General features: G+C 42.6%; 1 protein-coding gene across 3 annotated transcripts in view; it reads right to left on the bottom strand.

The window, feature by feature from the left end:
* pcsk6 (proprotein convertase subtilisin/kexin type 6) overlaps nt 1-15,153 on the bottom strand; it is a 41,816-nt gene extending 26,663 nt beyond the window's left edge. Inside the window, exons 1-10 of one of the 3 annotated variants that reach the window (XR_009709005.1) lie at nt 14,932-15,153; nt 14,632-14,812; nt 12,596-12,700; nt 10,086-10,196; nt 7,897-8,040; nt 7,470-7,546; nt 5,327-5,415; nt 2,582-2,754; nt 1,809-2,021; nt 401-501 (exon numbers count right to left, since the gene is read on the bottom strand). Coding sequence is in view for 2 of the 3 variants with exons in the window: in XM_061246646.1 (XP_061102630.1) it covers nt 401-501; nt 1,809-2,021; nt 2,582-2,754; nt 5,327-5,415; nt 7,470-7,546; nt 7,897-8,040; nt 10,086-10,196; nt 12,596-12,700; nt 14,632-14,812; nt 14,932-15,011 (1,274 nt within the window). In the remaining variant the exon portion in view is untranslated. Of the gene's footprint in view, nt 1-400; nt 502-1,808; nt 2,022-2,581; nt 2,755-5,326; nt 5,416-7,469; nt 7,547-7,896; nt 8,041-10,085; nt 10,197-12,595; nt 12,701-14,631 lie in introns of all 3 variants that reach the window. The other 2 variants (XM_061246646.1, XM_061246647.1) reach the window with 2 other exon arrangements.
* Nucleotides 15,154-17,285: the final 2,132 nt, after the last annotated feature.

Here is a 17,285-nt window from a genome sequence, read left to right as displayed (position 1 = left end):
GCCGTGCGTGTTAGCACAGTTAGCATCTCCGAACCAATGACGCCTTCTGCCGCAGTGAGCATGTGAAAGCAGCAGTACCCACTCTCATTTGGAACATCAAAGGAATTGCTCCAAAGAAGCTGCCTCTGCTTTTATGTTCCAGGCACATTTTGTGTTATTAAAACACAAGTCATTCACCCCAGTGTTTTGATACAAATGAAAACTTTGGCATCATACAACCCTGCAGGCCTGGAACAATAACTAGCCTAACGGAGCCTGTCCAGCATTAAGCATTCCCTTGAGAGTTGACCTCACCCTATGTACTATGCAACACAGAATGCTGCCTTAAAAAAAAAAAAATAAAAAAAAAAACTCTGCTGGCACGGGAAGGGGACTGCTGTCACAGTGACAGGGGACTTACTTGGCCTCCAGAGCCAGTGCAATGACCCCAGCCACCATGGGGGCGGAGACAGAGGTGCCTGTGTGGCCATCGGTGCAGCGCTGCCGCAGGTCCGTCGTCACCTGAGTGAGAGAGGGGCAGAGGCAGAGATCAGCGTGACACAAGCGCCACCGCGACCATCACAACGTGACCGGCACGACCGGCAGATGCAGGTCTCCATGACAGCGTAGGAGTGTCCAGATGAGCTGATTACACAGCTGAACGGCCGGGACTTGTTGTTCTGAAGAATAAGGACACTCACTAGAACAAGCTCCCCCCCCCCCCCCCCCCGGTTTTAACCCCCACCACAGCCATGTGAAGCCGAGCTCTGGTGTTGTACAACGCTCTGTAAATATTTTCTTTTTGCCCCTCTCAAACAAGACTGGACACCCACAGAGTCGGACCAAACCACAGAGCGAGCAGGCCAGATCACCACCTGTAAATAATTAAACAGCCCCCTTAAATCAGACACAGATGGGATTCACTGTGGCGTGCGAGAGCCCTGCGTTTGGACCCTTCCGGAAATGAGAGATAGACGGGCAAACAGGGCTGGAGGCACCGCTGTGTGATCCCTGGCCTTCTCCCTGGCCCTGCCCACACCCCAGGAACACCCAATTCACCGAAGTGAACTGATCCCTCTCTTACATACTGCTGTCAGGAGACCGACTAGAGGAAAAACTTCAGAGCGATCTGACCCAGGGCTCATGATCTGTTAACCGCTAGGACTCATGAAGCCCACCAGTCATCCTCTGCCCTTTACTCAATTAAATGAAATAAAAAATGTATAGATTTGTCACAAATAATGACCATGAATCATGTCCATATATTGACACATTGCGACATCCACAATACTTCTATGCAAGAGGGCTTCTACTTTGCTTACACACATGCAAAATAAATCATGTTCATACACTTATGAACATGATGTTTGTTGGGAAATATTTCCCCAGGAGGTCGTAGCGGCACAACCCAGGGTTTCTTTGTGGTAGTATTCAACTCTAAATGCTCCAAACATTTCAGTGGATATCGCTCTTTATCTTGTATCCAAGCACATGCTTTCAAGCACGCAAGTCAGTCCAAACACTTTTTTTCCACAATTTCTCAAATAAATAATACTTAACATAAGCGAAGGCAAATCATCTGTCCATACGAGTGTTATTCATTTTGCGTTGTTTCCAGTAAAGAAAGTACATTTCCCAGCAAAAGCAATGCTTGGAATTGATGGATGGGAAAGGTCCATGCCTTGGCACGAACAGATCATTCCTGGTTTTCTTTAGTGTGTGTGTGTGTTTGTGTGTGTACGTGTGTGTACGCGTGCGTGCGTGCGTTCACACATGTGTATGCTGTTTATCCTCCAACAGCCTCAGGAGGCGTGACATCAGAACTCAACTATTTTCCTGTCGTAAAACTCCCCGCTGCTGTAGGTGGTGGCCAGGGTGGAGGAGCACACCTCCAGGTACCAGGGCTTGTTCCCGTTCTCGGTGCTGCTGCTGACGGAGATGGTGTAGATGCTGTTGGTGTAGCCGTCGCAGGAGCAGTGGTCGCCCTGCCGGCCCCCATTCCCAGAGGCCCAGACGAAGATGGAGCCCAGCCCCTTTCGACCCTGCGATCCACCAAAAAATTTTATTATAAGGTTCCATCTGCATACTTTCATAGTATATTTGTGTAAAACATCACACGTATATTTAGTGCCCCATAAACAACATATTTATACAACATGGAAAGGCCTGGAAAAGGAGGACAGTCGGCAGCAGTGGCACATGAGAAGCCAGGCAGGAGGCCAGAGACCGCCAGACCACCAAGAACCCCATTGTTCCTGACTGCCGACCTCCCGGATGCCCAAGCAAGGGACATAATCATGTCCTTTGTGTGTTCTGCATTGCTGCGCCCGCCCATTGTAACCTACTTTCCTGCATCATTGGGTCAACGCACCCAGACATCTAATCCAGCAACAGCACGGTTTCCCCTTCCCCTGCCTGTTCCCTCCCGCCCCAAACCGCACACTGTACCTCACGCAACAACCTTCAGATCCCTCCGATGTAGTTACCGCAGTCTGAGAAAGGCACAACTCTCTAATTGGACTAATGTATGAACAAAAAACCAAGGGTGCTACTGGAAGATCGGTGGAAACTTTCCAAACACTTTCCGCGCCAATTACCGGACCTTTTTAATGCCCTGTTCAAAGGCCTGCTTGGCGAGAGGACCCGGCCCATCCACAGTCTTCCCGTCATCGTCAGGGCCCCAGCTGGCGCTGTAGATGTGGATGTAGTCCGGCCGTATGCCAAGAGACTTCGCCTCCACCACATCTGTCACATCACCGTCCAACATCCGAATGCCTGGAAGCAAAGACATTCAGCGGAGAGAGCTCTGTGCATGTAAACGTACCCAAATTGCAATCAAAGGTCTTTGTTCCACAGTGACTGCTGAGAGCAAGGAAGTCTTTTTTTATTATTATTATTTTTTTAAACTGTTGTTTAATGAAGCATTAGATGACCACTGATGTTCTTTGTTGGCATTTTTCACCACTGGATGACCCAGGATAAATGAACCAATGGCGGAATTCTGCAGCTGTACCAGAGTAGCACAGCCCTACAAAGCCTCTGTTCCTGCCATCACCCTCTGCTACTCATTTCAAAATTAACGAGCCTGTTCCATGAATAGAGGGGAAAAATGCTGGATAAAGTTCTGAGCGTCCGCCTAATTGAAATCGAGTCTCACAGTGTGTTCTGCACAACAGTCAGCTACAGCCGAGCAAATCTGTTCACATCAATTTGATTACATATTTTGGATTGTGCAGGTGGCTTAGACTTCCCAATCTATTTTTGGCAAATACCATCTGGTTGTTCATCTGATCTATTCAAACAGGAAAAAGCTTTTGTGGTAATGAGAGACAAAGCTACTAAAAAAATGGAGATACACACCTGCCGCCTCACAGCGTAGGAAAATGACAGCCATACAGCATTAATGAGATCTCTGAGACAGCAGCTATAATCTTTAACACGGGAAGAATAAAGCACGCCATTCACTCCGTTTGACCGTTCTTGAGATTTATCGGACCTTTTACTAAACTATTCACAGCAAAAATTTACAAACATACTGGATTTTGTTTGACATTAGAGTGTCTCTTTGGAAATAGGAATCAAGTTTTATCAATCCATATTTGCCAGACTAACCATGGTTCAGTATAAATAGATTTATAGGCTCAGAAATAGTGTACATGCAAATACCAAATCTCAGCACAAGAAATTTATGACAAAAACATGCTAATTTCCCCGTTACAACTTGCCAACCACTTGTGGCTTTTGAAGCAGAGAAGGTACGGCGCTGCATGGGCAATGATGTCACCAGGGGATCAGCCTGAACAAGGTTTACTTTGGCTGTCATCCCAGACATTTCCAGTCATCCACTTCAGGCCGCAAAACAGAATTTCATTATTCCCATGAATTTGCCACAAGCGTTATGCGCCAATATGAGTTTCACAATATGTATGTGTCAGTGCAATTAAAGTTATCAGCAACTATAGCAGACTGTTTAAAAACATGCAAATATTTTCCAAGCACTTTACAAGCCCCTAATGAGACAATAAGGAATGCAGGTTTTTTTATGCAAGAGCACATTCAGGGCTTAACCAGACAGATCCATGCCTTGAAAATGTTCCGTTTTAGCAGAGAATGCAGCCCCTGGATTAAAGAAGTCACACAACAGAGACACAGGCTATTTGGAATACGGATAGCTAGAACAGAAATGTTTGATTTAACCATGTCGTGTCACTGTGAGCCTCAAGTCTGCGGATTAAATATAATTGTGTTGGAAGTATTTAATACTATAAGCTGATTAAGCAGGTGGCAGTGAATGTGGATTTCTACCTTAGCTGTAGTATGCTGAAAATTAATGTAGAATATGTAACATTCAAGAAACAATGCGTCTAATACAGTGCTGATATGAAACAGACAGATTAGTTTAGATACACACAAACAGTTGACCATGCCTGGAAATTCTTTAGGAAACACAAACACCTGCATCTGGAAATATGACCAAAAGCAGCTATATATAACTCAGAGGGGCCTGTGCAAATTCTGAATCAATTACGTCCCTTGTGGGTCTAATTTGCCTTTTAAAAACAGTGAAATGATTGAGCTTACGGGCTGACAGGACTACTGTGCTACAGGCACCTCAGCAGCCATAACTGGAACCAAAACATCTCTGCAGCGAGAGCACAGGCCCCTCGCCATCCAGAAGCCATGTTACAGAAGTACCATCTCTACCTCTGTAACATTTATGAGGGGCAAGAGCAGCCAGCAATAAAGACAGCCGCTAGTAAAAACGTGGTGTGACTGGTGACCTTATGAATTGTGGGAGTTGGTGAAGGTCAGGAGGAAAGGAAGAAGAGAGAACTCCGTTCCCAGCCAGCCCAATGCAGGCGCGCCTGGGATGTTAATAAGCTGCCAAGCCCTTCTGAAACAAGGCCCTCATTTTAAAAAAAGCTGCCCATCATTATTTACCTATGATTGCATCATACCTCAGAAATAATCTCTGCTGCAATTCATTAGTGCTGTAAGGCAGAGCCCTGCCGGAGGTGCCAGCGCCAGTTTTTCGGATGGGGAAAAGAGGAGGGGGAAGAAACTCACATCCGACTTTCAATAAGCACAGCTGCAGATGGAGGAGGAAAAAACCACAGGGTAGGCAGTATGCGCTTGGATTCTCCCTTCTGATTAAAAGAGCCCTGACGTACACCCCAGACCCTTCCAGGGAATTCATAGTTTTGTGAACGCATGAATGTGCACCCGCTCATGGCCTGGCCCGAGCAGATTAATAAGCGAGGGGAAAAAAAGAGGCCTTCGACAGACCAACACACCACAGGGTTAATCCTATGCACCCATGCAGAATAATTCCATCTGAAGATCCTACCTCCGATCCGGGCGTTGTACGCAATGCCAACCATGCAGTGAGAGTTATTGGCCGCAGCTGCGACTTCACCAGCACACCGAGTCCCGTGTCTGCAGAGGAGGAAAGAGGAATCACGCTCACACACACACACTCACACACAATCCTCCACCTTTGATGTCTTTTCACTGATGGAGGAACTGACATCTAAACACAAGAATGAAGCTCCGCACAACCTGATTCTCAATGTCCCAAAACATTGTAGTCTTTGATCGTATAGCTCTGAAACATTACATGCAAAACATCTGTATGAGCAAGTGTTGAGATAACGGTAATCACATCTGGTATCTGCTAATATCAATAGACAGTGACATATTGCTTTTCTCCCACAGAATGAAACAAATTTCACCTAAGGCTGTCCTAAGAGAGTCCCTGTTGCTCTGAGGCACTATTAGTCAATATTAATGCAGAACCTGTATTTGGTCTCTCTTATCTCAATATGCAGTTCACCGATAAGGGATTTGGTACAAGGTGAGACAGCACTGAAGGATAATATGGAATAGGAATTAGACAACAATAAATCACAGGACCTGCTATAAAAAATGGTCTGCTCATCTGACTATGTAATGAATCAAATGAATTTTTAAACATATCAGTAAAAAAAAAGAAAAGAATGGAATGGTTGAGGAATATATGAATTAGAGGTATAGAATTTGCCAATTGTAAAGAAGCAAAATGGCCTTTTATGTGAAAAAAGTGAGAATTACAGAGAACCTGGCCCGGTTTTCAAGAAGCGCCCAGACCACCACCTACGCCCTCCCCAGATCAAACAGCGTGCTCCACGCAGGGGCCGATACCCTGCCCCTTTCAAAATGAATATGCCCCTGAATGCAGACATCACACCACAGAATACAAAGCATTCCAGCAGATCTCATCCCATTAGCACTGCGCTAATGAACAGAATGTGGAAAGAGAATGGGACCGAATATCAAGCTCACTGCGCTAACCCCAGGCCAGGTGAGCGAGAACCGGCCCTTCGCCACCGCCAATCTCCCCAGGCTTGTTTGACAAACTCAAATTGAGCACTTCCCTTTTAATGGATTGGGTTCTTTCCCCCCCCCCTCTAGTTCCTGCCTTGTCCTTTCTAGCAAAGGGAAATTATGCTGCTCAACCTCAACCTTCAAAAAAATTAATTAGATTCTTTTGCATAATTGTTTTGCGCAAACAATCAAAACAGGAAATGGAAAAATGCTGCTTTGAATGTTGTGCTCTGTAGGCATAGCCTGAATGCATGGAGGAATGCAATAAGGTAAACGTGACTGGCGATTACTGAGATTTATCGGAATGGAGACTTTTCCATCCACACTCACTTGCAGGCTTTGAAACTTTTGCCATTCTTCAGTAAAGTAGTGCTCTGGATTGGCTCTTTGTAGTCCAGATGGAGGCAATGCACAAGACTACCAATACAGATTTTTATTTCACATGTTGAGCAAGTAAACCAGTACAGGTGGTTTGTATTACAATACAATAGCCGCAGTAAAGCTAATTTAATCTAAAACAAAAAAATAGCTTAAATTTAAATAGATGAACACTCACATTTCTATGAAAAGCAGCGAATGAATAGCATGGTGAGAGAGGCGTAATCTTGTTAGATCACAGTTCTCCTTACAATTCTCATTTAGAAAGCTTAGTGTATGGGCCTGGAGAGGAAGGAACGGAGTACAGAGACCAGACAAACACCCACCCATATCCCCACACGCAAGCAGCCCTGACCTTAAAATTAAAGCAATGTAATAATGAAGAGCATTCCGCCCATTGAGCGCGGCAGCAGCCTATAGCCTTGTAGCTGTTAGGCCCTTGAGCAAGGCCCTTAACCCCACATTGCTCCAGGGGGGATTATCCTTAGACTAATCAATTTAAGTCTCTTTGGATAAAAGCATCAGTGAAATAAATGTAATGTAATGTAATGTAAATGTAGCATAATGACTTAAGCATTTGGTGCTTGGGCTAAAGAGGCTTCAATTCAATTGTATTGCATAGCACTTTTCACAGCAGACTGTCCAAAAGGCAATTTACATAGTAACAACATGGAAGAAATATGGGAAATATCAGCCCTGAGCCTCCAAGAGGACAAAGCAAACTGCCAACACCATCCTGGGGGTCTTACTTGTTTTCATTGCTGGAGTCATATCGTGGAGTGGGATCGTGGTCATTTCCGTTGACATCATAGCTCGCAAGCTGATCCTGGGGAGGAAAAAAGAAACAGCACAAAAAGAAGAAAGAAAACGATTCATCAGGGTACAGGGAAAAAGACAGTCAGACCTCAGCTTTCTTCACCTTTCAGTCATATCTCATCCTCTGTGTGTTATTAGGAAACAAGCAATAAATTAGGAGCTGCCCCTGGCCATAACTTAAACCTGTAATCCAAACTGTCTTGTGAAGAAATTACATTTATTTACTGCAAGGTTGTGTCCTACAATAGACACTGTCAGTCAGCTCCCAGAGCTGGAGCTTGGCTTAGCTTTACACTGACAGCGGTTGTCAGGTCAGGCCAGTGGGGGAACCTGAGTAGGTGGAGGGTTTAATAAACTCACATAGTTCTGTGCAAGGTCGGGGTGGTTCCGCTCAATACCGTCATCCAGGATGGTGACCACCACATTCTTGCCCGTGTAACCTCTCTGCCAAGCCGCCAGGATGTTCATCTCCGACCGGCAGCGGCTGCTTTTCTCCCCGCAGTGCTGGAGGAGAAGGGCAGCGGTGTCACGCAAGAAAAAAAAATACACAAAGCATTTTCCGGAATGTTCTCATTCATACCCCTGTAACCTGAGCGTATGATCAGAACTGGTGAACCGAACCATGTCACACAGGATAAGTGCATTTACAAAAGAAAACTGATTTATTCAAAGGCATGTGGCTACGTCCTTGGGTGTCCCATTTCAGCATCTTGGAAAGCTAAGCCAGCAGGGAGCCAACCAGTGAGAGCACTGAATTGCCAAGAAATGAAATTGTTTTCACCTGTGACAGGAAGGTGGAATTACTTTGGGTGGTTTAGGGTTTATAGATGGAATCCCACTTTGGATTAAATGGCTTACCCATCCCCCATTAAACCAGTCGAGAAAAAATAATAATAATATATATATATCTATCTGGGCTACAGCCTGCAGCCCCTCTGTTTTTGTTGTCACCAGTACAAAACCATGTTAGTCAACCTCCCACAAGTAAAATTCTTTCTAACAATAAAAAAATATAATGTTTAGGACAAAGGCATTTTTTATTGGCTCTGTACTCTACAATTTGAAATGGCAAAATGTGTAATCCCTTCCCATGTGGCTAAAGTGCATGTTACAGATAAGAAATGGTGGAGTACAGAGTAAAAATGTCTGTGCATCAATCATTATGGAGTACACTATATAAACAGGGTTACATGAAGTGCTATACTGGTAAGGGAACTGGGCTTATAACCTAAAGGCCCGGACACACCAAACCGACGGTCGGCCTTCGGACGTCGGTGGCGCCCTGTCGGCCGAGTCTTTCCGGTGTGAGCTCTCTCATCGACGGCTCCGGGGGCTCCGACGCCGACCGTCGGTTTGGTGTGTCCAGGCCTTTAGACACTTGAACAATTGAACAAGGTACAAATATGAAGGCATGCTGCCTTACAGCCAATGACCAGAGTCAGAGCTAGTAAGCAGGGTAGGGGTTGGAGGATGATGTGCTATAAGGTTGTTAGGTGGGGGGAGGCTGACACAGGAAGGTGTCAATCACCTGGGACACACACTCACTGAGGAAACACAGAAGAGATTACAGCTGCAGGCCACTGTTTCAGGCTTACTTTCCATCCTTGAATAAAAACAACTGTGACGAAACATGTTGGCATGAGTGGTTATCAGTGTAGACATTTAAAGATGTGATTTCAGACTCAAGGGGACATTGATCTCCATCATTGCTGCATGTCTCCATTTTCTGTCTCTGCAGCACACTGGAGCATGACTGAACCACACCTGTATACTTATCTATATGAAAAGGGCAGGAATATATAAAACATATGTATAAAAAGAGGTCTGTAAAAAAATATATAATTCATAAAACATAATATATGTGTTTGTAAAACTGGTATTTTTGTGACACACAGCAGTTTCTTCCAAAACAGAAAACCTACATAATTCCTACTGTAAAGCCTTAGTCTGTAAATAATTTTCCGTCAGTAAATAATTTTGTACCTGTGCGTGTGAGAGAGAGAGAGAGAGAGCATGTTAATCCACCCAGGCACAGATTTCTTGGGTTTTATCCCCCATATGAAGTCCAATGCAGTCAGACAGTCAGAACAATTTCACACATGAGCTATTATATTCTCAGAAATCTCTTATCACGCACTCATTTAAAAACCTGTCAGCAAGTATATTTGCAAGGAGTAACGCTTATTAAATATGTTCACACTGACAGCTGGGCCACTTCAAACAGACCGCCAATGCAGTCATGACTTCTGCACATACAGCTTGTGTTTCCTCAGCTAACAGATTAAGATATAGTCCATATTGCTAAGAAGAGGAGACAGGTGAATGTCCACCTTAGCTGCACTGCACCAACACCACACTTTCCAGCACTTTAGGGTCCAAACCATCCTTGTAATGAAGTGTGTGTGTGTGTGTGTGTGTGTGTGTGATAGAGGGATAAATAAAAGAGTTCAAATGGGATTAGCACCTAAATGCATGTCATTGTGAAACTGCACTTGGACTGAGATAATTCAAATGATAAATCAAAATGGGAGAGAGAGTAATTCACTTACAATGTACCACATGCCTGACCACTTGGGATCGTTGAAGTGCACAAAGTTGAGATCATTCGTGATATGCCGCTTCACCCGTGTTTTCACCACCTGCTGCTGAACCCAGTCAACCTGTAGGGTTTTCACAAAAAACAGGTGAAGGTCCAGCCCTCCAAAACCCCCGCTCTTAACCTCTGGTCTGTGTACCAAGTTGTTGGTGGCTGTCAATAATCATTCAATTGAGGAATAGAAGTCTATAAGCAAAAATGCGATACTGGTTTGAAACATTATGTTAACACATATTCCTTTTAGAGTTTGCCAACAGACATTAAGCAATGGCTATACCATTCTTTAGAGATAACATACGGCTATGTTCTATACTATTTTCAGTACACACAATAGCAGATGGGGTTTATCTTAAAGGACACATTGGATAAAATGGCCTGAGACTCATTTAACAGACAGACACCATTTGATATATTACAATTCACACATTCCCTATGTGCCACCTGCCTTGTTAGATGCAATTTGAAAAGTCCTATTAAACAGATTTATCAGTGGCTGTAAATAAAGGACAACGCTCATTTTCCTATCTGTAAAAGTTATCCAGGCGTTAAAAGAACTAAAAAATGCCCTGGGTGAGAATCTAATTGTAGATCACTACAAATTACTATTCTGAAGCCTTCTATATATCCCGATGTGCTCGGAGTGCAGTTCCACACTCACCTTGCCTTGCTCAAGGGATCTAGATGTACCAGAGCAGATTAATAATTGACACCCTGAATTCCTCTGCCATTAGCTTTCAAAGGCTCTTTACAGTTAAGTTTTTCCCCCAACCTCAAAATAAACCTAATTTCTCTTCAGTAGGTTTGCTTTCTTATTTTGGCTTCCAAGTACAATCTGCGACATGCGGCTGCTTGAAAGGTATAAAGGTAATAGGGGAAAAAACCCGGTGGAAATCTATCGCATGGTGTCAAAGCACATGCAATCTATCTGTGTGATAAACGGTCAAGCTTGGACAAAGGGAAGGTCCTCCTATCACATGGAGCCAAACAGAGGCTGGTGTTGGGCTGATCAGTTTTGTGGCAAAAGCAGAAAATAACACTGAGCACAGCAGGTGAATCAACAGTAACATGACACAGATAAAGGAGGTTATTGAGTGTTTTGCCCACTCCGCCATTTGTAGACGCCTTGGGGCACGATAAAATCAGCGTGACTCTAGGCTAACCCTACGATGGGTCTGGTCCCGTTTTTTATTAGAACTGACATCCCAGCTGTCTGACAGAGATAATCTTTAAAAAAAGGCCAAGTTATTGGTGGAGGAAGCAGCTTTACAGTCTTAAACCTGCCGTTTTGTTTTTTTTTCCTACATTAGCTGTGCTCCGTTACTACTCATTGGTATTGGTACCCGACTGATACAGCACTTAAATATTCGGTATCACTATCAAAATTACGAGCACTGTACGTATGTAGGTACATAGGCCACTTGCACTTAGTCTGCATGCTACATCAACAAGCATAAGCATGACAGCAGCGTGAAGGACAATCATCTCAGTAGTGTGACAATTGTTTTTTTAAAACAGCAATGTGTGCAATGGCAGCATATTAAGGGGTGGTAGAACTCCCAAAGACACAAACACAACTTAATTAAGCATCTGAAGAGTCGCCATCCTAGCAAACATGCTGTAAGAATTTTCTGGATGCTTGCACAGCAAAGCAGAGCAAGCGAGTGGTTAAAAACAGACTAGTGTACTGTTGCCACTGCATGCTGCTCTGCTTGTAAAAACATTCTAGCTATTGGTAATTTAATTCCATATTTTTCCTCAAAAGAAACGCGTTATTTAATTTTAGTTTAATAAACATTGCACATCTCAAAGAAATATTTTGTTTTGTGATTCAGTCTTGAAAGAAATGGCATGAGTGCACCCCTATTCCAGATAATATGGAAAATAGCCCATGTAATATTAATGCCCTTCCTTTTGAATCTAGACCATTCCTCACAACCACAAAAAAAGCATGAAAGATAGAGAGAAGTCTGTATCTTCTCTGTGGAGAAAATAAATCTTTTTTTATGTCCAAATGCATGCAAGATATCTCCAGCAATGATAATTTATCTGATAATTTTATTAAAGAAAATCCAATTGGTGGCTGATATTCAATGGACAAAATATTCAGTGGAACCTCATCATCATTTTGCAACCTGCAAATGTAGTATACTCCACCAGACAGACACAGGCATGGGCAGCCTATAGCCAAGTGGCTAAGGTGCTTCACTGGGCCTGGGAAGGTTGGCAGGTCAAGGTTCAAGTCCCAGTGAATATACAATAACATCAGTGCAGCTGTTGGGTGCATGAGCAAGGCCATGAACCCCACAATGCTCCAGGGGGAATTGGCCCCTGCCTAATCTAATCAACAGTAAGTCGCTTTGGATAAAATAATTAGCTAAATAACTAACATACTATTTCACCAAATTAAGGAGGACAAAAACATTTTACTTCAATGTGAGAAATAAATTAAAGCCAGACGTATACCTGTGGATCCATGTGGATGAAGCTGTGGGTCCCCCTTGTAGAGAAGGCAGATCTTTTCACAACTCTGCTATGATGAAAATGGTAGTGATCCTCCAAGCTTCCAATCTGAGCAACAAAATACAGACCATAAGCCACATCAAAAGGCTCACTAGGGCAGCATTTGGGCAATGAAAATCTGAAAACATGGGTAATGGTTCTCTGAACAAGGATGTTAACCAGCTATGGGGAAGCGACATGGAATCAGTAGGCCTTTCTTCTGTGAGAAGCCTGGCATCAAAAACAACTGACAACAACATACACATTAACTAATATCGCTCCAATATCCAGACTATTGAATCTTCAGGAAGTGTAATGTGACCTCCCCTCCATATTCTGTGAGGAGGGAGGATAGGGAAAGGCAATCCCACCAGCTTCTGTACTGCACTTACAGGCACATCCTCAGTCAGCTCAATTTCAACCATTTGAGAATCCCCTACAGACTTGCAAAATTGCATGAATATTGTGAAATCTGTTGTAATAAATATGCTCCAATGACATTGTCTTGACAAATGTACAATAGGCATGGGCAGCCTATTTTGAACATGGGTTCTCCCCTTTCTCCAAATCCCACTTTACCTCCTCACTTCTGACGACTTTTAGAAGTAGAGCTTATCATGGGTGTGTGCGCGTGTGTGTGTGTGTGTGCCCATATGTCCGCCAGGCTATATACACATGGGCACACATGAGTGTAAATAACTGAAAGAAATTTGTCATATCCTGCTTAGCCCCTCATTAGTTGTTAGTGAGCACATGAAGAACTTAAAGCTTCACTTGTTGATATCACCATAGGGAAATTGACTCAGCTTAAACGCATTAGAAATCATCAGAGAACAGGCCATATATCTGTCATGGCAAGAGTCCCACAGCTCCCAGGGACATTAGTGTATAAGCTTTAGAGGAGCATGAATACAAAATACTGTATGCACGTTGTTTATAATGAATGAAGTAAGCACATAATTCCATTACAAATGTATATACACATTTTGTATTTGTATAGAAAATAGTCTACTCCAAGACAATGTGTTATTTATTTCAGTGACAAAAAAACTGAACACTTGTAAAATTCATGAATAAAACTACGAAAAATCCACAGAGGACAACATTCTCTTGCTCACATGCACATACAAAAGACAAGTTGGTCTGTAAAGAGAGAGGGAGAGAGAGAGTGACAGAGACAGACAGATACCTATAACGTCGTGATGAATACCAGCACTATTTATGCAAATAAAAAAGATACAGTATAGCAACATTGTCAACATGTCAGCAAATAATACGATTAATTTCATTAATAACATCAAACATAGGCTACTTGTCGACACAACCGTGCAGTGAAAACGGCTGTTTTAAAACACTTTTATCACTGGTCTGAGCTTGCAAACAAAGTCTGAATTATTAACTAGCAACGAAAGGGTTTCAAGCAAACACAAGGTTCAAAGCAAACAAAGAACATAGCCATCTTCCCACGATATAATAATACACCCGGCATGCTCCTACCGTAAATGACTAGCCTACTGTTCCGATCTATTGCAACACAAACACTGATAAATTATTATGTCAAATATTTTTTTTGTTTAATAGCGTGTTAGATGCGTTAGTATAAGTTAATCAAGGCATAATATACGTATGTCAAGAGTGGTTACCCGGGCTAGATTTGCACACTTGTAAGGAAATCCAAGCACTCGCAATTGCTGACGTAGACTAAGTGTGTAAATTCACTAATTAATACATCCATTCTCGGTTTTACAACACGCCTACTGCTGTTGGTACTTTGAACACCTTGTTGATACAAGTAACTGAAAAGATTATAGTACTTGTACATCGGGTGCAGGCTACTTTCTAACAAACATCTAGTAGCCTAATCTCCTCGACAAACCGATCAAACATGGGTTTCGATAAACACGCATTATAATAACCAGAATCATTTTGGAAATCCAAAGCAAACGTTCTCGAATACTCATGTAAAATGTCCTATCTAAATGAAATAAATAGCCTCTTACCTGCCCCAAATTATTATAGCCATATTTTGAAGCAAGTTTGTCAGCTTCCTCGCGTCCGCCCGAAATTCGCACAGCCCAGTGATTTGTATAGACGTTTTGAGAAGGTAAGGTCTGGCAAACAACAAAAGTTAAAGATAAAAAAATAAAAAACAAATCCATGCTTTCATTTAGTTGCCAGGTCCTGTAATATCAAGAATGAAAGAATATATGTCACTGAAAATGCCAAAAAAGTAAAAAATTATAATAAAGTGCCAGATGGTGTAGGCTACTTGAATCTACATTAAAACAACTGTGTCACACCTAGGTCGTTTCTTATTGTATCTCATTGCATCATTCATTCCTGGTATCCGACTGAAGTACACAGATGAATAGATATACATTTAAACGTATAGAAAAAGTTGCAATGGAAAGTGGCTAGGGGTGTCGTGCTAACGCTCCACTATATGTCACTACAGCAACCAATCGCAAGCCGCAGTACAACTCAGCCTATAGCAGCCGAACGCAGAAGGTAGAACTGTAGCAGGCGTCAGGCTCACAGAGAAACCGAGGATCAAAGAGACTGGTCCTAAACCAGTCGCACATCTCCGAGCTCCCAGCACGATCCCAAACGTGCGGTTGTCTCAGTAGGGTCAGATGTGAAAACTCGATATGGACTGTAACGATTGCTCGGCACTTGGGACTCGTTTGATAGAGGTTTTTGCATAAACGTTTTATTGATATGCATTTTGATGGAGGTAGGGTAAGCATATGCATACTACTAACGATGAGCCTGCGACTTCGGTGCATTATGTACTGACACTGATTTAACATTGTCCTATTAAAATAAGTATTGGGTATTGAGCATTCATAACATGTGGAATGCAAATGTGAATGAATCTCCAGGGAGGAGTGATGGGATACAATTCTCACATTTATTGTTCGCTGAAACATCTCATAGAAAGTCTCCCTATCTAACGCTTTAGTTGACTTACTGGTTGGACTCTGAACACATGTTCAATGCGTTTAGGCGCAGGCTACTACTTTATTGTCGTTATAGCTATACGTATCATTGTAATGTAGTTTATGTTGTAATTGTGGCGTTACGAAACACGTTTGTTAAAGTGTCCATGTTTTGCTCCCTTCAGTGAAGTTGACAGAATAACCAAATGTTTTCCAAACAGCCAATGCAACAAGTGGGTTTCAGTCAAATACTTTTAACAAAGCCAACTAATGGTCTGCCATCTTGCATCACATATTTCCCAGAATAAAGGTATAATATGAGCAGAATATCTGCGTTAAAAAACCTAGAATTTTAACAACCGGTCGAGCCCTAAGCAACCTTCGAATTGCATCAGAACTTCAACAGTTTTGAAATGCGTTGTTACGCGTATTATGGGATTGCGTATGGAATGGAAGTAACATTACATTAACGTTGTGCTCCTGGTTTTTAAATTTTAGTGATTACCGATTGCTTACAGAATGCCGAGGTGGAAAATCCAGATTCAGAAAGTAAAAGTCCTGCCCAGTATTTTGTTCCAATCACCTGGATTTAATTCTTCTGCCAGAAGGTACAACTAATTAGTGAAAACAGCTGGCCAAGTTCGTGGTTGGAAGAAGCGTCTAGCAGGACTATTTTCTGACCCCTTGAGACTTTCCACATCTGAAAGATTGTGTTTTAAGTGCAGGCCTGTGACATGGAGTTCTGTGGTAGTAGCTGTAGTACCGGTAATTAACACAAGATGGCATTACAGACGACTGCAATTAGACGAATCAATTCAGAAAGGTGTTTCAGGCGTTGTGTCAAGTGAGAGTGGAAGAGAGCATGACCGTTATGTCGATTCAATATTTCTGTCATGATCTTTGTTTTTACTTTACAGGCCATAGCTATTCCCCAACACATTATTCCACACAATAATATCAACGGACTGGGAGAGCGAAGTAATATAGGCCTATAGTTTTACAGAGGTATTAACACTAAATAGCAACATGGTTTCATTGTATTTATTATATTCTAGAGCAGAGGTCACCAACTCTGGTCCTGGAGAGTGACTGGGTCTGCTGGTTTTCATTTTCACCTTAAAATCAGCACCCTGTTGAGACCCAGGTAACCAGGTGAGGTGAGTTAGCTGTGTAATCATCTGCTCTAATTGATTAATTAAGTGCAGAGTAACAGCGAAAACCAGCAGACCCTGTAGCTCTCCAGGACCAGGGTTGGTGACCACTGTTCTAGAAATTAGATGCAATATGCAATCTCAGAATAAAGCTTGTAAAATAACATTTAATAAAAAAAGAGCATCTGACCTAATGGCTATATGATTAAACAGCCACACATTAATTAACACTTATTGTATCTTTAAAATTACCCATAAACATCATACATGCCTGATACAGTATAATCGAGGACAGTTACCTGTAAGGTACAACACATGTTGTCTTAAAATGACATGTAATGTCATGTCATGTACTCAACTGAGATACTTAACTCTCTGACCTTCAAGTCAAATAATTGTTGCCAGGGCAGGACCAGACCGTAATCTAGAATGTTCCCAAAAACAGTGAGCAAACATCCCCCGGCTGTGAGGATGATGTATTGATGAATAACAAGACTTTTCATATACATACATTTTCCATTGTCTTTGGGGACTTTTTATGTGGTATGTTTACAGTGAGCAATA

The sequence above is a fragment of the Conger conger genome, chromosome 6, assembly GCF_963514075.1.
Source record: "Conger conger chromosome 6, fConCon1.1, whole genome shotgun sequence".
NCBI classification, from domain to species: domain Eukaryota; kingdom Metazoa; phylum Chordata; class Actinopteri; order Anguilliformes; family Congridae; genus Conger; species Conger conger.
Note: the sequence above shows the minus strand (reverse complement) of the source record. Positions and strands in the feature narration are given on the sequence as shown.